The sequence below is a fragment of the Phaseolus vulgaris genome, chromosome 9 (assembly GCF_051622355.1).
Source record: "Phaseolus vulgaris cultivar YP4 chromosome 9, ASM5162235v1, whole genome shotgun sequence".
NCBI lineage: Eukaryota > Viridiplantae > Streptophyta > Magnoliopsida > Fabales > Fabaceae > Phaseolus > Phaseolus vulgaris.
The window spans coordinates 14961345-14984843 of record NC_143506.1 but is presented as its reverse complement, the minus strand read 5'-3'; the positions used below and the strand labels follow the sequence as shown (position 1 = coordinate 14984843).

At 29.0% G+C, this 23499-nt stretch overlaps 1 protein-coding gene and 1 long non-coding RNA gene across 10 annotated transcripts; both read left to right on the top strand.

Annotated features, from left to right (window-relative positions):
• Positions 1-2796: 2796 nt before the first annotated feature.
• On the top strand, positions 2797-5865 carry LOC137821978 (uncharacterized). The gene is made up of 3 exons (XR_011082901.2): positions 2797-3057; positions 3998-4669; positions 5511-5865. It is a non-coding gene; the product is annotated as an uncharacterized LOC137821978 (long non-coding RNA).
• An 854-nt stretch (positions 5866-6719) lies between these two features.
• Positions 6720-14300, top strand: LOC137821977 (uncharacterized). Of its 9 annotated transcripts, XM_068626804.1 has the most exons (8): positions 6836-7120; positions 7257-7378; positions 7482-7727; positions 7884-7949; positions 8512-8931; positions 11261-11594; positions 13787-13864; positions 13974-14300. In XM_068626804.1, the coding sequence occupies exons 5-8, from the start codon at positions 8525-8527 to the stop codon at positions 14022-14024; spliced, it is 870 nt and encodes a 289-aa protein (XP_068482905.1). In that variant the 5' UTR covers positions 6836-7120; positions 7257-7378; positions 7482-7727; positions 7884-7949; positions 8512-8524; the 3' UTR covers positions 14025-14300. The 9 variants fall into 9 exon arrangements, with proteins under 9 accessions (XP_068482904.1, XP_068482903.1, XP_068482905.1 ...); XM_068626803.1 differs by having other exon boundaries at positions 6720-7378; XM_068626802.1 differs by having other exon boundaries at positions 6720-7378; positions 7884-8414.
• Positions 14301-23499: the final 9199 nt, after the last annotated feature.

Here is a 23499-nt window from a genome sequence, read left to right as displayed (position 1 = left end):
GAAGTGAATAAAGTGAGAGAAAAATATATATATATATATATATATTATAAATTTAATGGATTTTTATTTTTGTAGTACAAAATGTTATATTATAAATTAATTAAAAATTACTGCTACAATTTTTTGAAAATAACTATTATAAAAAAATAAAAAATTCTAAACATATTTTTATTAGTTTAAATTTGCTGGGACTCACTAAAGTAAAAAGTGCAAAGATTGGTGGTTTTTAATAGGTTTTAACTATTAAATAGGAGTATTTGAAGGAATGAGGAAGAAAATATTGTTTGTATTTCTCATTTATCATATATATATATATATATATATATATATATATATATATATATATATATAGCATGTTTGGAAAATCTTCCTTATAAAGAGGAAAAAAAGAAAAATATTAATATTATTTATAAATTTCATTTATGTGAAAACTAATTCATATAAATTCTCTCATGCAATTTATATATTTTTTAACTCATACATAAATTATATTTTAATTTATAAGTTTTTTTCTCTAAAGAGAAATTCATTAAAAAAAATCCTTAATAAAGTATGTTCTACTGATTTTACTTGTCATTTTAGTTAGTTTTAAATTTTTTTACTAACTGAAAGGTTTGTCTGATTTAATTAGTAATGTTTGATAATCAAATACTTTTTTACTAATTTGTATTTTTTTAAATATTATTTGAAGTATTATATTTTTAATTTATTTAATTATATCCTTAAACTGTTTATTATTATTTTTTATATTTTTTCTACATATATATATATACATATTCTCCTCATAAGTTATAATTTTTGTTATATTATATAACATTTTCTTATTTTATTGTTTTATTACATAATATATTAATAATGATAAATAATTATTACTTTTGTAATATTATTTAATGATACACCTTCTACTTTAAACATTATATCACTTGAAATATTTGTTTTATTTTTTGACATTAGATTTAACAATATTGATTAGGATAGATACTATTTTTTCTATTACACTATTTTTTTTAACTATTACATAAATTAACATTATGAAAACATGGTGTTCGTTTTAAAGTATGATATTTTTATTTTGTTGTGAGAAAATTAAACTTACTCTTCTCTTAATATTATATTAAATAATACTCACACTTTTTAATAAACAATTTAGAACACAATTGCATCCCTTGTATTTTCAATAAATAACATTTATCTCTCTTATTTTTTAAAAATAATTTTTAAAAATTAAATAAAAATAATAGCTTTAAAATATAAATTATAAATGTTTTTTTTTGTAAAATATATATATATATATATATATATTATGCAAGGTATAGTAGCACTTAATTATAAATTGTCTTATGTATTTTTTAAAAACATGATTTTTAATAGAAAAATAAATAATCATAAAATATGCTTTACAAACCAAAATATACAAATGTCTATTTTAAATTAGAAGAAAAATGAATAAGATGAGTGACTTGTGTGACATTTTATTAAAATCTTTAATAAATTTAAAAACTAATGATTTTCATATTTTTTTATTAAATTTTAATCAATGTGTATTTCTACAAATATACTAAATGTAAATACATTTTAAAATTAAATTAAATAGAATATTATTTTTATTTTATAGAAAAAAACTTCAAACAAGCTTCCTATTTTTAAAAAAAAATTAGAGAATGTAAATATTAGTTAACTACCTGAGAAAATATAAATATAATTTTCTCTTTATTTTAAATTTAAAAATATATATTTAAGGTATAGTAGCATTAATTCAAATAAAAAATATATAATGAGACAATTTAACAACTTATAGTCTAAGTTACTTAAACAAATTTGAATTGTAAAATACTTATATATCAACAAGTCATATTGATAGCTTTCAATTTGCATCTAATTTTGTAGTTTTTAACTATTTTTGTGTGGATCATATTCTTATAAGTATTAAAACCCTTATAAAAATATTAACAATTTTTTTGCATAAGAAAAAAAACTTATAACAGAATACTTATCTACTGTAAAAAATTGTCCTATTATCTATTATAAAGTGATTATCATATAGAGAAACTTATTGAAAAAAAATCCGCCTAAAGTAAGAGAAATATTGACAACTCCTTCCACAAAAGTAAAAATAAGACTACATTAAATATTTATATTTATATATTCTTTTGAAATGTTATTTCTATAAAAAAATCAATTACAAATAGATTGAAAAAAACAACTTTTTAACTAAGATTAGGCTAAAAAATAGAATGCTTTGTTTATTTCAAATCAAATTTGATAAATATAATCCTGATTTGATTATGTACTTACTAAAAATTTACATGTCAATTAAAAATATCTTGAATAGTTTGACTAAAAAAATTAGTCATTCATGCATGAGAGTGTTTCTCGTATCCATTATCTTTTCACTTATTTTGTTGAAAGGTTACATTTTAGTCTTTTTTTTTTCCTTCAATTATTTATACTTGTTCTCAATTATTCATTTTTCAGATTTCTTGAATTTTTACTGCAATTCTTACTTGTTCTCTGTATTTTTAGAATGAAAGGTGGATATTCATCAAATGATTTTTTTTGAAATTTGTGAAATGATGAATAGACAAAAAAGCCTATTTTAGGTCAAAAAAATAAATGTTTGAACAACCTTTTACATTTATAAAAGCAAAGGTTGTATGAAAAATAAAAAATACTAAAAGACAAAACATTAATTAAATTAGATACAAGTACTTAAAATCAAATACTACTTAAATTAAATTGTTATTTTAATTTCTGATAGACATTTTATTTTGTAGTATCTCAGTCCTTCACCGTGACAGTGTGAATCACCATTAATGGGAAACATCAACAACTCTGAAATTGTAGGTGAGGGATTCACCATCTTCATCCTCATATTTTATTCCAACCTTCTTCAATTCCACGCCCATCACAGACCCTTCTCCGATACTCTTTCTCACTGCCACCCTCCTCTCCGGTGGCCGCCACCAGGTTCTCCGATTACTTTCCTAGCTAGCTTCCAGGTTCTTCCAAGCATATGGTGGCATCATGAAACTTGACTAAAGTAATTGCAGGCATCAGGTCACTCACCTCAACTCCTCAACATTTTTATATATTTTGTCGTGGAACTGAAGAAACACACACTTACCTCTTATAATTATTATATATTAAAGTAATATCATGCCTAATTTAATATAAAAAAACAAATTACAACATGCAAGACAATAATTTAGTTTGACTATTTATATTTTCTTCAGTTATTTTAATATTTTTTTTAATTGATACATGATTAAATACAAAATTATTGTTATAACTTATATTAATTACACAATATATGTAATGATTATCTTGCATATACTTAGATGAGTGAATTAATCATTTTTTTCCTTCACTTTTCCACTTTTCCATATAACCAAAAACAAATGAAAATAAATCACTTCATTTCGATCCTATCTGATTATAACAATCCAAACTATACAAGGCTGCATCCAAAAATCAATTCAATTAATTTTCTTATATTCTTTCCTCTATTTCTTTTATCTCAATTTCAATTCTTATCCAAACAAAGTGCTGGACACTGATTCGAAATGTAAACTTGATAGTAGTGACTTTTGACCCTTGAGTTTTGATATTTTAAAGAAAGTAATAATGGTATGAAAACGTAGAACAAGTGATGATTTGTAGAGTAAATTGTGTATGCACTAATTGAATGGATTGCTAGGTTTTACATGCATTCAGCCCGGTGGAGCCTTCTTTTTTTTGGAAATTATTAATGGCAAATGTGTGTTTCCTGTAATTTTTGTGGGTTGATTATGTGTGTTTTTGCTTGATTTTGAATAGAATGTAAGTTACATTATGCAATGGTTATTGGAAATTTTAGCAACAACTACAATATAGTTTTCCCAAAAACTAGAACTTCTGCATATACTTCCAAAGCTAAAAGTCTCTGTAGTTGTGAATCTTGACTCTATCTGTTTACTTTTAATTTTTAGCATTAATGATTTATTCAATGATGGTGCAGGTATTTGTCTAGAGGCATGTGAATCTGGGAGTATCTTTGAAGGTCTTCTTCCTGAAGGTCTGAATATCTATGCAACAACATCTGCAAAAGCAGCAGAAGTCAGTTAGGCAATTCCCATGACCTTGATGAATTCCTGTGAATGCTGTGATATGAACATGCTACTATAAAACTGTATTTTCCAATTATTTGTACTTTACCAAGCCGTTTTTTACATATAAAATAAATTGTTTATGTCCTTAATAACTTTTTCTTTGTTAGAAAGATTACTTTTTTTCTAATGAGTAATGTTGTAAGGTGTTTTACAGACCAGTATTTTTCCCTCTACACCCTTAAATTTATGGTAAGATCATGTTTCAAACTTAGTTTGGTTACCTAATAAATCAATATAAACTGAATGTTATTTGATACCTTGCTTGCTTAAATACATGAGAAAAGTTGTCTGTTTTGTTTGAGTCTCTGAACTGAAATTTGATGGGTTCAAGGAGGTATAGTGGTTATGTTTCAGACTATGGTTAGTACGGTGACATAGAGGTTAGCAAGAACTATCTCTTCTTATATTTGAGTACAAATCTCGCTAATGATAATTCTACTTCCCTGGAGTAAAACTCACAGGTGCCACCTTCAAAAGCAGTCGACCAACGTGATGAAGATCTCATCCATTTCTGGGATAAGGTATCATACTGTTGAAAAATAGTTTTTTTTATCATGTCTTCATCATCATTTTGCTCCCAAAATTTATATCTGAAGGGTATATTCATAGTTGTGAGATGTTAAATGAAAGTGTGATTTTCATAGATTCCATTCCACATTCATTCCATGTTCCAAACAATTCAGTGGCATCCTACTTTTGATTGAAGCTTCCAAGGTTTAGGTTGGGAGTGGCTATTAACCTATTTGTAGAACCAAATTGCCATAAGAGGTAGATATATGGTTTACACTAACCACCAGAACTTTTTAACTATCTAGATAAGAAAACTGCAGCTCAGAAACAAATCCCTCAAGTAAGGTCTCACTAAAACATGAAACTTATGGGGAAGCTCTTATTTAGCATTGAAAGGGATCCAGAACTGCTTAGCAGTGTGAGAGCTGTTGGACAACCACTTCTTGATGACTGAGACTATCTTAAAACACTTGTACAGTTTCCCTTGATTCACTCTGTTGAGTTTGATTGTATGAGACCCTTTCTAACAATGCACCATTTTATTCTATAGCCATTGATTTGGCAAAAAAGACATCAAAGATAGATGGTCCACCTACAATAACAAGTAAAAAATCTAGGTGCAGAGATGCTCCAATTTAAGAATTGTAGATGCTAGAATCAGTCTATGATTGAATCATTGCTTTTCTGTTTGTTATTAGTTATCCAGTTCAAATAGTTATAGTATGAGATGGTAGCAGGGCCTCCAGCAGTGTTTCCCTTCCTATAAAATGATGTTGAATTTGAACTATAAAGTATAATTTGTTTATTGATTGAACTAAAGCTGTGTCTTAATTTATTGTTGATTCGGGTTAGGACTTTTGAGACACATTGTGGATCCCTGTCTGAGTGTGGGATGAAACATATGAGGTCCTTTGCCATATTATGCGATGCTGGAATACGGAAAGAGCAAATGGCTGAAGCCTATGCACAGACATGTGTCAGTATTCCTGCAACTCCCTGGAGTTCTCGGGACAGCGATTTCAGTGCACAATTCATAAAATGCCCTCCATTGAAGACCAAACATAGTCGTTGTAACCTTATGCCTTATTATTGTGTCATGTACTGTTCTTTGGTCATGATTTCTTAAACCAACTCTGTAATTTTGTATAAAATAGATGTTGAACCATGAGGACCCTTGGAACTTCTAGTGACAGGGCACAATATCGTGTTTGTAAGCCCATCTCTCGTTTTATTTTATGCCAGTAACTAGTCATCCCATTGTGATAATTCTTAATATAATAGAATATGTTTATAAAATAAACTTTAAAATATAATTAATACTAAAAAAGTGAAAAAGCTGCTGATGTAACTGTAAAAAGCAATTAATACCCATTAGTTAGTCACTAAAGAAAATTTTTAGATTTGAAAAGTATAATAATATTGGAAAGATTATTTCAACCTTAAAAAAATATTGAACATTATTGAAATTATAAAATAATTTGGCCCATATATTTCAGTGTGTTTTATCAAAGAAATTTGAAAAATTTAAGTTATAATTTGAATGTGAAATGAGACTGGTACTAACTAATGAATGAGAACCAGATTTGGTAAATATGTAATTACTAAATTAAAGTATGAATCAGATTTTTTTTTTTTTTTTATGTACTAAACAGAATTCTGAAGAAATCAAATTTGTAGTTATTACTTGCCACTTAACCGGTGTTGTGGTTTGGTTTAGTATAAAGAGGAGATTAACTAACTGTGGTTAAATATTAATTCTGGAAGCGGGAATGAAATGAACAAGTGAGAGAAAAAATATTAATAAATATATTTTATAATGAATTTAATAATTATATATTGTTACAGAATAAATTTAAAAATATCAAATAATTTTTTTAAAAATTCAATAAATTTAACACGAGAAATATCTAGCACTTCTTTTAAAATATTTTTATCTGATATTTGGTGATAAACGAAAATATAAAATGTAGAAGTTATTTAAAATGGTGGATTAATTAAAAGATAATATTTGAAGAAATGCGTGATTAGTAGATAATAAGGATTAACATTGAAATAATAATTGGAATTTGGAATGTGAGGAGTGTAGAGATTCCGTTAACTTGTTGAGAAAGCATTAACGGCGTAAGGGCATGGGTGAGCGGCTTAAGGGGGTGTGTAAGGGAAAACCGTGAAAGGTTAGAGGGAGGAAAAAGGAAAGCCGTGAGATTGTTGATCTACGGTGTGGTGCAGAGGAGTGTCTGTGTGTGTACTACAAGATGTATATAACACAAACAGGTCCTTCAATGGAAACACCAAACCACACACGCACACAAAAACTATTTCGTTTTATCACAACATCAACCTGCTTCCTCTTCAACCCCTTCTTCTCTTCCCTTCCTTCATCTCTCCACAATTTACAACGCTAATTCACCTAACCCAAACTTTCATCTTCAGGATCTGACACCTTCTCAACATACAATGAGGTTTGCCACATAGACAGCCTCAATATCTCTTTCTTCGTCTTTTCTTCCTCCTTTTGCCCACCCACACAACCAAACTTGTTTTAATCTCGAATCCTTTTTTCTTCTTCCATTTTTTTTGGCCCATTTATGTTTTCAGATGCATGTTACAAGACTATTTCCATCAGTTTGTCCGAATTCCGTTTTAAATTTTCAACTGTTCTGGAGATTTCCTTTGATCATTGCGATTAATAAGTTACAGAAGATTTTCCAGTTTTGAAGGTTGGGAAATAAGACCCGAGTTTTGTTTTTGTGTTTGCCTTGTTTCGTTCCTCTATTCCTTGTTTTGTGTAAGTTATTCCTGAATCTTTTTTGGCCTCTGCAGATACATTTCTCCTGAGAAAAAAAGGGTTTTGAAGCTCTGAACTTCTGCTAGTCCTGTAATTACAGGAACGATCGTTGCTTGCTTGGGTGTAAAACCCGAGTTTATATCCATCGTTGATAGAAGCTTTGAAAAATGTCATTATTAGTTGAATTTTCAACATAGATTTACATTTTCCATAGCTTCAGAACTGAAATCCCGACACTTTTCCTACAGTCATAAACGAAGTCCTGACCGGACCTGATTTAGGTGAGAGAAACTAATGTACTTAATCAAAATTAGAACTGAATAAATTGATTCTAATCGCAACCTTGCAGTCTTGGCCGCAGCACATAATTCAGTTTTGATGTTCATATCTTCTTGCTATTGTTCTCTGATTTCTTTCTTCTTCATAATCTCCTGCAGGAAAACACGAAAAATCCATTTGGTTTCAGAAGGAATTGATTGCTGTTCAAGTGTTAATTTTGTAAGGTAACCCATCCAGTTTTTCTGGATCTCTTTGGCCTAACTCGTGTTTTTGGTGCTCTTCTAAATCTCAACCCTCACAATACAATCCTAGTGTCGCTTTTGAAAAAATGAGGCATTGAGCAGAACCGCCCAAGACCAGTTGAATTGAATCGATTTGATGTCTCGTTTTCACATTATCTTAGCTGTCCTGTCAAAATATTGAATTTGAACCTTCTTTTTCCATGTGCACAGAACATTTCCACTGTCTTCAGTTCCTCTCCCTCTTGTTATTGTCATCGTCCATTTTTGTCTTGAACCAGATAAAGAAGATACTCACAGTATACAATTTTATTTTTCGGAATCCATGGACCATTCGATGCGCAAATCCTGTTAAACAGTGTAATAACCTCAGTCAATTGGGATGTGGACGAGAGAGAGCTGTCTGTGTTCCTTGTTGTGAAAGAACACATTCAATTTCAATTTTAAAATGTAGCAATTTGAATTATTAAATCTTAATTCTAGTTATTTTTATTTCATCTAGTAGTTAAATTACCCTAGATGGTGATGATGATGATGATGATGGCAGGGAAGGGTTGAAGATGGAGAAAGAGTCAAGTATTCGAAGCCATAACATGATGTCCGGTGCTAGAGAGAAAAGCGGAGGGGACGGATCGTTGCTGTTGAGGGCGAGTTCCGATGGCGCTAGACAGGGAACGACGTCGGATTTGGTGTTGCAGTGGGGGAATCGGAAGCGGTTAAGGTGCATGAAGGTGCAGGTTAAGGACGATTCTTCAGGCCCGGTTCAGAGGACAACGGTTCGGGTGGATCGCCGGGTCGTTAGAACCGATAAGGATTCTTTAAATAAGCCCAGCTTCGGTGGCAATAATAACACCCTTGGAGTTGGACACACTCATAATAATAACAATAACAATCATCATCATAATCAGAATAACGGGTATCCAAATCTCCGTCAACGTCCTTCTTCGCCGCAACCACGAATTCTCAGGTAAAGCTCTTATCATTCATTTGTTACTTTTTCTTTCTCCATGAATGATAAATGAATATGATTTAATCTTTTTTTTTAAAACAAAAACTGATTTGGAAGACTGAAATGAGATCCGAGAATAGGGCTTTGGCAATATTCTTGATTTTATACCGAAAAGAGGGAAAATTAAAATTCGAGATTTGTGTATTGTGTTTCATAAAGTTTAAAATTGTTCCTTAAAATTGCATATGTTAATAGTTTTGTTTTTTTTTTTGTTTTTTTTGTTTTTCTTTTTCTCTGGTGGTTGAGTGTGTATCCATCCGTAGTTATCTGGAGGGCAAGGATGGTGCTGGTGGCCCACTGCCGCGTGGGTCACTGTTTTGTTTTGATCTGTTTTATATTGTTTATATTAAATAAAATAAAAAAAACTAGGGTTTGGGTTGCGGCCGGACCGTGGTGGTGGTGGTGTAGATGTAGTCTTTGTGTATTTTGAGCGAAAGATGAAGATATAGAGTTGAGGGTGGATATAGTTTGGAAGCAAGCAGCACATGCACATGGGCATGAGTAGAAAAATATCTGACGAAGTGGTTGGAAGTGAATTAGGGTGTTGGTACAATAGAAACAAAAGTAGGAGGGAAAAAAGCATAGCGTGGACATGGTCATGAGTTCAAAGTGTAGTGGGAAGTAAGTAGTGGGGCAGATCCACCCTCTTAATAGACACTGGTTTTCAAATTGTTTAGAGCCATGTCTGCCACCAAATTATGCCATGGAGGCATCTTCTAAATCACATTTCTCATCCAAACGACGTTACTGTAAATAAATTTAAAATTAAAATTAAAAATTAAAAATTTGGGCCACTACTCCAATTATTATTATATTTGAATTCGTCTGGGCTCAATACACAAAGGCTTATTATATTCTGTCGACTCTCCAATTGGTCAGGTCCTTGCAGTCTCATCCAAATTAAAGAATGAAGAGGAACTCACGGTAAGTGCGTGAGATCCCCTTCTTTACTTCCGTCATATTTTATTTGGAGATATCCTCATCACTAAGCTAAGACACATACTCTAATCTCTGCCTCACAAATACATCATAATAGGGTATTAATATCTGGTTCTGAATTTGGATTAACATCGCTTCGAAACTTGGAGGACTCCTTTAGCCATTGTTTTATTAATTTCGATGTTTCATTTTTAAATAAAAAATAATTTACATTTCAACTTGGAATCATGGGTAGCAACGCCCAATTTTACAATTTGGATGAAAATCAGGTTAATAATCCAAACCTTGTTGCTTTGCTTCTGACGTCTAACAGGGGGTTTGGGATTTCTTAAGAGGTTTAGGTTGGTGTGCTTGATACTTTGGCGTTGACATTTTCTTTTCTAGATCTAGTTTTTTTATATATTTGGTGAGTTTTCCATGTGTGGAATAAATGAAGAAGATGTGAAGATATTTATTTTGACTCTTTCAAATCTGAGTCCGGTATTTAATTTATTGTGAGATCTAATTATAAAAAAAAAATTGTTGAATTTAGATGATAGAAAGAAAAGGAATGAAGAAGGTTTGTGCGTGGGAGTAGATAGGATTAGATGAGAGGGGGGCATTTGCAGGTTGTGGATCTACATCTAGGTGGCGGAAGCAGGAGCTGATTATTCACATGGATTAGTAGCAGACAGAGTTTGTTGGAACCATGGAATGGACGGTTTCCTTCCACGTGTTAACCGAACGTCCTTTTCCATTTCGGCCGTCGGATTGAAGGGACCAGGTCGCAGATCCGTCCCGTCTCCTTCATCAATCCAACACGTAGCAATCTTCATCTTGGTTACCCAATAATAAAGGTCTCTAAATCCAACGGCTCCAAACAAGCCGTGGAACCAGCTGTGGCCGTTATAGGGAATCACACACACTTTCTCTCTTAAGCTAGGCCCCTGGCTGAACTCAAATATCCAATTCTCATCTCATCAATCAAAATAAATTAACTACCCAACTCTCCTTGAAACCAAAATACAATTACAAAGCCCCGCAAAGGTCCAAAATAGGACCCCTTTTTTACGCTAAAAAATCCGTCTACATAGATTCCAGCCTCTCCCACCCTTGGATCTAGATCAATCCCCCAAGGTTAATTCCGTAAACTCACCACTCCCTAGTTACTTTTCATACATAATATAATATATATGTATATGTATATATGTTTATTAACTCTAAAATAACCTCTGAAATGCATCTTCGTTTGCCCTATTTATTATGTCGTCTTATGTGATGTGATTCACGTTCTTACGATTAAGAAAGACACATAGGATAATTACATGTGGGTTGTGCTTGCGTTTTTAATTTTTGGGTTGTAATTTAGGAACACAGAAGGTTCAAGTGCCATGAGAGGAGGACAAAGCAACGGGGGCGTTAGGGGAATTGCCTCACCGGACAGGGGTGCGCACGATAAGAGAGGGACCCATAACCATCTTAATGACAACAACAAGTCTGCAGCCTCATCGGATACTGCGCACGATAGCAAGAAGGGGGGGTCGCCCTCCGGCAGCGGTGACGCGGCTCCGCCGGTCTGGCCCCCGAAGTTCGTGATTGCCTTGACCAACAAGGAGAAGGAAGAAGATTTTCTCGCCATTAAGGGCTCCAAGCTGCCTCAGAGACCCAAGAAGAGAGCTAAATTCGTTCAACGGACCCTCAATGTAAGCCTCACTTCCCCTTTTCTGTTTTTTCATTCTTTTCTTCAACTTAATTATTATTATTATTATTACGCATCACATCAACATGATCTTTTCATTATGCCCAATATCTTAAATCATAGCAGCTTCCATCAATTTATGCTCTAGTAGTAGATTTATGCAATGACAATAGTAAAAACAAATCTCAATGAAATTCCAGGATTTGGATGAAGCACTCTCTGACAGAGGTTTTATGACTTTGTTTTGGTACTCACTCAACAAGAAATAATTATTTTGCTGCAAAAAAAAATTGTTAAGTAAGGGCTTAATAGCAAAATATTAGAGTGGGTGTAAAATATTGTTAGTATAAAGCTTGACCCATCAGAAAATTTTACTGATAATTTTTAATAGTATTATATTTTTTTATTAAAAAGTTGAATTCTGGGACAGATTTATTTGTAGCATATTCTAATTTTAGTATGTGATTTGTGGTGGTATTCTTTTAGGTGAGTGTCTTTTTTTTCCTTTGGTATTTTACTTTTCCCTTTTTCTGGAAAAGCCATACATGGGTGGCAGCTGTGGAGTGCCTTACACACGTCAAAGGAAACTTGGCTCACACCGAATAGTTAATCACCAAAATAATTAAGTAGTCTAACGTCCCCACCACCTGTACGTAGTCATACTACTTTTGTGTCAGACATATTTATTTTTTAATTTATTATAAATAATAATATTTAATAATATCTATTTATGTGCTTTATTACTTATTTTCCATTATTACTTATTAGAAGTGTCTACAGATAAAAATTAGCCTAGTAGGAACAAATCCCTTCCCTGGATGCTGAAGAAGCTTTTAACAAGTTATGGTAAAACAATATTTAAGGATGAAGAAAGTGAATAGTTTTCTTGAATTTGATGCCCACACCTATCCTGATTAGTATAATAATCTGTGTGCAGCAGTACTTGCATTTTTTTTAAAAAAATCGTTTCGCTTCTTGTGTCGTACGTGGCTCCTTTTAATTTTTGCCGTACCTGGTATTGAAAATTCAGTTGTTTAATCAAGAGTAAAACTGTGATCTTAATAATCACTTGTTTTACTCTTTAATCAAGAGTAAAACTGTGATCTTAATCATATACGCCATATTATTTTATTATTATTAGATCATGACAAAGGATTATTATTATTGATAGTTGGCCACTGAATGTGTATCTAATCAAGAGGAAAAAACAAATTAAGTAAAAGACATAATAAATAAATAAGAGACTATCACACATGGCTCTAGTTAGTTGGTTGGATTCATATGTTCGAAGTATTAGCGACCATACTGGATTACATCCTCTGATTGGAATGAGTGGTGCCAGTTGTAGTGGATGTACCTGATGGGATGGGAATAGTCATTACACAGACTTGTCAATAAAAGACCAAAAGTCCTATGAACTAGCGGACAAATTCATAAACTGGTTGATTTCTCCTTACCGGAAGAAATTCTTGTGTACTCTCATCTAGCCAAAATATTACTCATGGTATAGAAATAGTTGAAAAAAAAAATTTATACCCTTGTGTAATAATATATAAGATCTATTTCATTCTCATTCTTGTTTTACAATTTTTTTTATTGCTTATATAAACAATCTTTATTTCTAGGTTTTTGAATGATAAGAATGTGTGTCACATAATTTTATACACTTTTTTTCTGGTACGAGAACTGAAGAAAAAAAAATTGTTAGCTTTTATGTGTCAGTCTATGCTTTGCATTCTAGTTTAAATCTTTTTCTTTTATTCCCTTCTTTTATTTTCCCTGCATCCTTATGAACTTTGATGAAGTAGAGATGAAAATGCAATTATTTTATTCTTATCTTTTTTTACCCTGTATCTTTATTTATAAACATTGATGAAGTAAATATGGAAATGCATTTATCTATTACTTTAATATTTGATTTTCTTGGTAGTGAACTTTTGTTTGGCATTCTCCTAAACATGCATTAAAACAAATTCAATGATGATGTGATGAGATGAGATAAAAAACAACTAAAAATTTAGAGAAAATGAGGTGTATAAAATAATAGTTATCTTGGCAAGTGTGTATCTACCATACCCATTCTTATTTATTTGTTTTTGTTGAGTTCTTTTCTGTCTTAATTGAGATTGTGTATTGAAATTCCAGATAATTGCATGTGTGATCTGTGTTCTGAATATTCTTTGATTTGTTTGACAGCTCGTTAGTCCTGGCGCATGGTTGTGCGATCTTACCTTGGAACGATACGAGGTTAGGGAGAAGAAAATATCAAAAAAGGTAAATGGAATGGAATGGGACAAAAGAGGAAGATCCCCATTTCTGCAATTATGTGAAGACATTATTTTTGTGGCACATAAGTAAAGAAATATAATTTATTTTGATGCAGAGACCAAGAGGTTTGAAAGCAATGGGGAACATGGAGTCTGACTCTGAGTAGAGAGAGAAGTGAATGAGGCTATGAATGTTGAAAAGTGAAGGTGCTAAGCTTTATGTTTGGTAACGAAGTAGGAAATGCTGGATTTTGTAAAGCATGGCATGGCATCACAGATAGGTGCCAACTCATCGAAATCGAAATATTAAATATTTTAGCTTTGCCACTGCTTAGCTTAATCTCCTTCATCGTTTCATTTTCCTAGTCTGGAATACTGCTTTGGAATTGCAAATGACTAGGTACCAATTTTACAGTCAAGGAGGGACATTTTCACTAACCCAATTCTGTCTCAACTCCTTTTACAGCGTTTTCTATTTTATTCATTTTATCACACAATTTCTCTTTTCCTCCCACTATTTCTAATAATTTTAAGTTAAAATAATATCACTCTTTTAGCAAATGGTTTCTCAGAGACTTTTACCAGACCTGAGAAGAAGTTGTATAATCAGCAAAGTGATTCATAATATAATATCAGTTCAAGGAAAATCTTGCATGTAATTGCAAATGAATGAGTCAGCTAACCATCTTTTGAACCCCTTGTCATTACTCTGTAGATAATGGGTTCGGTATGTCTTGGCCCACTTTTGAAATATGGGATGAAAAATATAATTCCTCATTTATAAATGATTATGAATAAGAAATAAAATTTATTATTATAAATTAATGTAGAATATTTTAAATCTTAAATTCAAAATTTTATGCTATTATTCTTATTTATCTAAAAAATGATCAGTTTCATGCTCCACCCCATTAAAAGTATCTTTTTTGGTGGGAAGCAAGTGAGTGGGTTAACACAACTCTCCCAAATTGGCTTAAAAAATAGAGTAGGAAGTTGTATATTTTTACCTTTCCTCTGTAAACCTTAATTTTAAAAAATTATTCTTAAATTATCCTTATCCCTTTTTCTCCCTCTTTTAGTTCATTTTTTTTTCTACTCTGTCACTGATATCTAGCAGCAAACATCTTTAAAAAATGAGCATCTTCTGGAAGGCGGTAATAATTTAATTTCCTTTGTTTAACTGAAGTTCATATTTCTATAACCTCTTATTAAGTGAATGATTCTTGATCTTTTTATCTGTGCCAAAAGGAATTTGTTCGGCCTTGGGTATCACTATGTGTGTTGTCTTTGTTTTTCCTTTTAAAATTGTAGTTTTCGAATTTGTTCCAGTTCTCTTTTTTATTTTTTTGCCATGGTTTCTATCTATATTTGACTTAGTCTTGCTTTGATGATTGTCTTGAAGATTGTCATGTATCCCTTCTACACAAGTGATGATCCAATAATTAATAAAAATCTAAAAAATTCTCCTATACCACTACAACTTATAAAAGCAATTGCTCTTAAAAAGCATTGTTGTGATGATGTTTTAAAATCCTAGATACAAATTCATTTTTCCAAGCTAAATTTAAATACAAATCCTTGTGGTTTAGTCAACTTTCAGGTATTTTATTTAATTTTCACTGGCTATTCTTTTTTAAAGAAACGTAATTAAACAAATTATTAAAATATTAAATAACTTCTATCTAAATGTAAGACTAATGCAGTGGCGATGTATGCTTTGGAAGAGGCCTGTTAGGGATTTACCTCATGTTGAAGTGGGAACCACTTATGGAGTTATAACAAGGATTATTAATTGTTTAATTAACTATTTGCTCGCTTAATTGTTCACTGTAGTGGAGAACAGACAGAGAGCAACTTTGGATTGAGCCCAACGGAACCCTTGTTTGGAATTGTTGTTGTGGGTCCTACCATTGTAGTACTTTGTATCACTTTATCTTTTACTTTGATATATGTGAAAGTAAATGACAGTACAATTTGTAAAAGTTATAAACTAAAATAGGAAAAAATATACAGTTTTAATCTCCCAAAATTAATATTGAGGAATTAAAAATGGTTTAAAAAAGCTCCCAAATTTATTATAAACTAAAAATATAATTGAATCTAATTTTAATTTATATTTCGAAACTGTATTTTGGACTCTCCGTGGAAAGGACCGTGATTTGCTAAACTTGAATTTATATTTGTTTTAAAATTCACAAGAATTATTTTAAAAAAATAGATTTAATATCATAATTATTTTTAGTGTTATTTTTTCAATCAAAATTGAAGTTTATTCTCAAAAGCATGTATAATAGAAAATGATAAAATATAACTCGATATCATCAAAACAAAATCCCTTAAAAAAAGCATGAACACATTATGCAGATTTTCACCTTTTCAACAAAACATATTACGAACTATTAAACAGAAATTCAAAATTTTAATAATATTACTTACTAAGGTAGCAACATATGTTGTTTTGGCATTTAAGGCACTCACTAAATTTAATTTACGTGTAAGCACAAATGAAGCCAGAATAAATTCTCATTAAAAATTATTATTCCATATTCGCTTATATTCTTGCCACCACAAACGTAAATTACAAGTTTTGTTTTTAACTACGAAAACAAGATGCCTTTTTATCAATCTTCCAGAATTCACACAACAAATAAGTATCTTATTTTTTAAAATTTGAATAAACTTTACTTTTGAACTGAATTTGTAAAGCAATCTCTCTTCTCCTCGGTTTCAAAATTATGGCAAAACCTAATTTATAATCAAACCCAATTCAAATTCAAAAATGTATTATTACTGTAAATTTTACTTTCTTAACTTATCTGAAGGACCTCCAAATTGAAACCCAAACTTGGCGTTAGTCATTATTTAAATTAAATGTAAAATTTTCTATCTTCTCTTAATATTCTTATACTGCCAAAGTCATTATCAAAGTTAAAGAATGGCCTCAGACTACCGATAACATCATCCATTGAAATGGATGCCTGAAGTCACAGCAAAACAAAACGAAAAAAACAATATAATTAACAACAAAACACTGGAAAGAAGCACAAATTAATATATAAAAGAAATCAATTATGTACCAAAACAATTATTACAAATAATAATACTCAAGAAACCGCAAAATAACTAAAGATCCAGAAACGAACAGATGAAATCTCTGCACATCAACACATGAGAGAGCTATATACTACTAGTCAAGCCTCGATCTCTGGTAAATCCACACAAAAAATAGAGAAATTGAAAATCTGAAGGCGGAAGCTCAGCATGTTCAGATCCCGAGAGAAGATCCGAAGACGAGAGCGGCGGCGGAGGCGAGAAAACCCGCAACGAAGGAGGGAGAGATGACGGAGGCGGGAGAGGTAGGGCTAGGTGCCGGCGCATCGGCGGCGTAAGCGGCGGAGACGACGGCAAGAAGTACCGCCATTGTGGTGATGGTTAGGAGTTGAGAAGAGGCCATTGTTTATGAGTGATTTAGGGTTTTGATGGAAGCAGTGTATTGAGAAAAGGTAAGGCGAATTGCGGCGAGTGAAGTGAAGAAGAAGGTGAAGGAGTGTTTATATAGAAGGGAAATGAGAAGAGAAACTAAGGGTATTATGGGAATGCGAAGGAATTTACAGAGTGGCCATTATAATTTGAGTGGGTGCTGTGCTGTTACAGCTGGTTCTGCTGCAAAGTTAGGCAACTCTGTTTTTTCTTCTTCTGTTTTTTCAATTATTTCTATTACTAAATAATTAGTAGATCATGAACCTCTATGACTTCTACAGGAGAATCATCTCCACACACCAAACAACAATAATTCTTCTTCCTAAAAAATACTTTCTTTCTTTTTGAACCATTCTTATTATTTTATAATCTATATCTATAAATTTGTTTTCATTTTATCTTTATTAATATTTTATTTTATTATTTTATTTTATTTTTCAGTTATTTTCTATATTATAAAAATAAAAAATCAGATACAAGGACGATATTAATAAAATAGTTATTCCAAATACACCGTATCATGATTGTTGTCGTAAAAATTTATTTATTTTAAGCATATTAATATATGTATACAGTGCACATGTCTACAAATGGTCTGACAAAAAATATTTATCAATAAAGTTGAAAGATATTTTGTATTGATGAATAGTTATTAAAAAATAAACAGGTGAAGATTTGGTGAGTAATAAGAAGATCAATTTAATTGATTAAGCAACGTGCCAATGTATCTCATCACATTTTATACAAATCGAACCTTTAATGGGTGAAACAGACTTATTTTTAAATTTATTTATACTTTTACTTCAATAAATAATTAATATAAGAAAACGGTATTCCTAATAGACTAAAAAAATATTTAAATTTTTAATAAATTTTAGAGAAAAAAAAACATATTACTCAACTCTAAATACATAGTGAACAATAATTTATTGCATTATTAATGCTACTAACATTATCATGACTAGTGAGAATACAGCCACATATATGTGTATGTTGCATTATTTTTATTATTATCATATTTATATTTTAAAAACTATCATTTTTAAAATAATGAAGATATAAAAAAAAAACTGTATGTCTGATCAACAAACTAAAATTGTTCCATCGTTTAATAATTTGTTTCACTTTATCTTTGACAAACTATTTCACAAATAAAATTTTAAATTAATAACTATTTTTTACGAAATGACAGGGTATTATATTAAAAATGAAATAAAAAAATGTTTTTTAATTAATTATAAAAATAATTAGTTATTTAAAACATCTAAAAAATAATAAATGACTGAAATATTAAAAATAAAATATTAATAAAGATAAAATAAAAATAAATTTATGAAAACAAAATAATTATAATGAGAAATTTTGAATAATTTATGGTTGGCTTAATTGGACCAAGAAAATCAAGTACTGAAACTTTGTCTAGAAAAAACCAATTGGTAATATAGCTATGATCACTACTTCTATCATATCCATATATTCTATTTTACAGAAAACATTAATAAATTCAGAAAAGGAAGAAGTTCTAATAAAAAGACATAGTTTTTTAGAATATTTGTTCTATATGTGCAAATGCAAATCGGGCTGATCTTAACTCAGAGTAGAAAAGAAACCTAAAAGAATTGAAAAAGTCCATTCAGAAACAAAAAATTACATTGTGATTGGGCTTTTCATTAAAAAAAAAAACATAAAATGAATATTTCATAAATTAAATAAGTTAAATTTAATTAAAAACACAAAAAGAAAGTGGCGTTTTGAATAAAGAAATAAAATTTATATTTATTCCTTGATTAAAAAATTGTATCAAGTAAAAATGTATTTTTTAATTTGATAGAAAATGATAGTGTAGAGTTGTATACAACCCAGATATAATAGATTTAGAAATAAATATATATAATAAAAGGTAAATTTATAATTAAATAATATAAAAATGTATTAAAATAATAATATGATAAATTTAGAAATAAATATATATAATAAAAGATAAATTTATAATTAAATAATATAAAAATGTATTAAAATAATAATATTAGAAATTATAATGTAGTTGTATAATAAAAATGAGATTCTTCATATATCATTGCTCTTATTGAATTTATGGCCCAAGTATGCAAAGGGTATAATGGCAAAATGGAGTTGGAATTGGAATGTCCTGTTGGAAGTGAGTTGGGTGCGATTGATTGGGCAAGAATTACGAGGAAAACAATGACATTCTTACCAACCAACAACTTTTTTTTTTTTTTTCATTTTCTTTTATAAGAACTGAATAGATTTAAAACAGATATACAACCATTCACAACTGTTTAACCAAATTTGTATTTGACATAAAGTTGTTACGAAAAGGTGAAGTGTCCATCACATACCCCACTCACCTTCCCCTTAAGGAAAACATTCAAAATAAAGACAAACACTGCCTCGTGGATACATTACTAAAATATTTTTATCTTTTTCTATTTAAAACTATTTCTAATTTATTAATATCTTAAAACAAATTATTTACTGAATATTCCATATCTAAGATTTTAAAACATAAGTCATTAATAGCCTTCATAGGTTTATTAAAGTTGTTGTTAATAGTTATTAAACTTAAATCTACAAATATCTAATCACATATAATTTATATGCTTATTCATCAATAAGAAAACAATAATATTTTCGTTCGAAATTATTATTTTTCACTAAATAAGTCTCCTGTATATATAATATCATTTATAAGATCATTATTTAATAATAAATAAATGACAGTAAATTGTTTGATTTGAAACTTTGAAGTATTTATTACAAAAATATTGAATAATCAATGAATATTTTCAGTATCATGAAGAAGTTAATACCCCTAAAGCCTATTTTAAGAATTGAATGTTTGACTTATATGCTCTATTTCATTTTATTGCTGCATACATGTTTTGTGTAAGAAACAAACTCTTCACGTAAGATGAGGAAAAGTTACTGTAGTCTCTTTTGGCCCATTAAACTATTGGGTAATGATATATTGAACACTCGTATTTTTATATAACCATATTATAATTTTAATATTATTATTTTAATATTTTAATATTATTTTATTTTATTTTTATTATATTATATATATATATATATATATATATATATATTTTTAAACTTATCATATTAAAAATTATATATAACTCTAAAATTGTCAAAAAAGTATATTTTAAATCGATAGTCTCTCAAAAGGCTTTTGCTTCCTGCAATCTATAAATTTGAACCTGCATTCAATTATTGATATGAAATAATAAAAATATAAGTGAAATGATGTAGGTCAAAATGTATTTTGAATTTAGTAAAATATAATTTAATATTTAGGTTTTCAAATATTTGTTTGAAACACCTTTTCGGAATATTTTTTTTTTAAATATGTTTCACGATTTTGCTTTTAATTTTTTTAAAATATATTATTTATATTTTAAATTTTTCTTTTGAAATTGAGATTTTAACTTTTTAATTATATTTTCAGAATGTTGAACAAGTAGAGGAAGCTCAAGTCCATGAAGTCCAAACCCAAGAAGGGGCCCAAGCCCAAAGGATCACTAGGAGCATGGCTAAACGTTGGGAAAAGAGCATCACATGATGACTCTTCTTATTTCTCTTGTATAGTTGTAGGTGGTATGGATATTAAATAAAAAGTGTGAATAGTTAGGGGGTGTAGACGCATTTTAGGAGGTGTTGAAAATGGAAGTGGATCACACTTACTTCATGACTATGTGGCACCAATTTGAATTTGAATTTAGAGGGAACTTTGAGTTTCATTTGTGTTTCATTTCAGCCCTCTTCTATTATAAATAGAGAGGTTGAACTATTGTAAATTCAGATTTGGATAATTGATATAGAGAAACTCTACTCATTTTGAGAGAGCCTTTTGTGAGATTTTGATCTCCTTATCATAGTCTCATCTTGTGAGCTTTTGGAGAGCTTCAAGTGGCGGCTTCTTCACTCACCTTGGGACTCCATCACCAAGTGGCGTGATCATTCTCCTAATCCATTCCAGTCGGTTCTTCAACCATCTAAGTTCAATTTCTTTCATCTCCTTGTTGTTTTCATTCGTAATCTATAGTTCTTCAAGTGTTCTTCATCTTTTCACTCTTTTGTAACACTTCATACTACTTAAATCCAGATGTTCTACTTGGTTGCTACTTACAAAAATTGGTAAAGAAAGGAAAGGAAAAAAATTGTTGACCATGAGATTTTTTATGTCAGGTCTTACGTTTTGGAATCAGAACTGACAAGGTTGGATCGGAAGTAAAATGTTTGAGAACCGAACCGAACAAACACGAGAATCAAAAGTGAGGTAAACTACATTATTTGTTACAACCTTTTTGAGAATCCATTTTTCTAGAAGGATAAATGTGAGGAAGTAGGATGCAAGTTCATTTTCCTATACTACTACTTTCTTCTTTGATTGATTTGTGTAATACAATGTATTGGGTTTCATGAGCAAGTTAAAATCAACTCATGTACTTTAAGTTTTGTAAAATCTCACTCATCTATAAGTTCTTAAGGGAAATGTTATCCAAAAACAAATTGGAGAAAATACCAATTCCATTCGTGACCTGATGAAAATCTCTATGGCGCTGCAGTTGGAATGCAACATATGAAAGTTTATTGGGTGGCAACAAGAGGGTCTATATGACTAACCTATACAAGACTGTAGCAGTGTAAGTTGGTTTGATCATTACAATCATTATAGTTCTTTCTTTATATCATACTCGAATAAAAATCTTAAATAAATAAATTTTTCAAAATCCTAAATAAATACAAAATCTTAAATTATTTAATTTATTGTTTAAATAAAAACATTAAATAAATAAATTTATACATTTTTCAAAATTCTAAATAAATATAAATCCATAATTTTTTAACATTCTTAAATAAAAATTAGAAAATCAATAAAATTCCTAAATTATTCAAAATTATAAATAAATCCATACTGTAAAGTTATTTAATGCCATTATTAACTAAAAATGTAAAATTAATAAAATTTCTAAGTTTTTTAAAAATTCTAAATAAAAAAAAACTTACATTATTTTATTTCTTACTTAAATAATAGTGTAATGTTCTACTTAAATAGAAATTTGAAATAAATTAAATTTCTAAATCATTCAAAATCTTAAATAAAAACAAAATTCAAAATTTTTAATGTCATTCTTAAATAAAAATATAAAATTAATGAAATTCCTAAATTATTAAATATTCTAAATAAATTCCTATCCTAAGTTATTTAATGTCATTATTAACTAAAAGTATAAAATTAATAAAATTTATAAGTTTTTCAAAATCCTAAATAAATACAAATCCTAAATTATTTTATTTTATACTTAAATAATAATAAAAAATAAATAAATAATATAAATGATTTATTGTTCTACTTAAATGAAAATATAAAATAAAATAAATTTGTAAATTATTCAAAATATTAAATAAAAAAATTAGAAAAGTTTTAATGTCATTCTTAAATAAAAATTGAAAATCAATAAAATTCCTAAATTGTTCAAAATTTTAAATAAATACATATTCTAAATTTTTTAATGTCATTATTAACTAAAAATCTAATTTAATTACATTTTTAATTTTTTCAAAATTTTAAATAAATACAAATCCTAAATTATTTTATTACCTACTTAAATAATAGTGTAAAATAAATATAAAAACTAAATCATTTAATGTTCTACTTAAATAAAAATCTGAAATAAATTAAATTACTAAATTATTCAAAATTCTAAATAAATACAAATAATAAATTATTTAATGTCATACTTAAATAAAAAAATTACAATAAATATATATCTAAAATAAATAAAATTCTTAAATTATTCAAAATCTTAATAAATACTAATTAATGTCCTACTTAAATACAAATTTGAAATAAATAAAATTTCTAAAATATCCAAAATCTTAAATAAACACAAATCCTAAGTTGTTTTATGTCATTCTTAAATAAAAATTTAAGTTTTTCAAAATCTCAAATAAATACAAAAACCTGAAATTATTTTATTTCTTACTTAAATAAAAATCTAAAATAAATAAATTTTTTAAGTTTTTCCAATTCCTAAATGAATAAAAATCCAAAATTTGTAATTTTATTCTTAAATAAAAAATTAAAATGAATAAAATTTCTAAATTATTTAAAATTCTAAATAAATTCATATC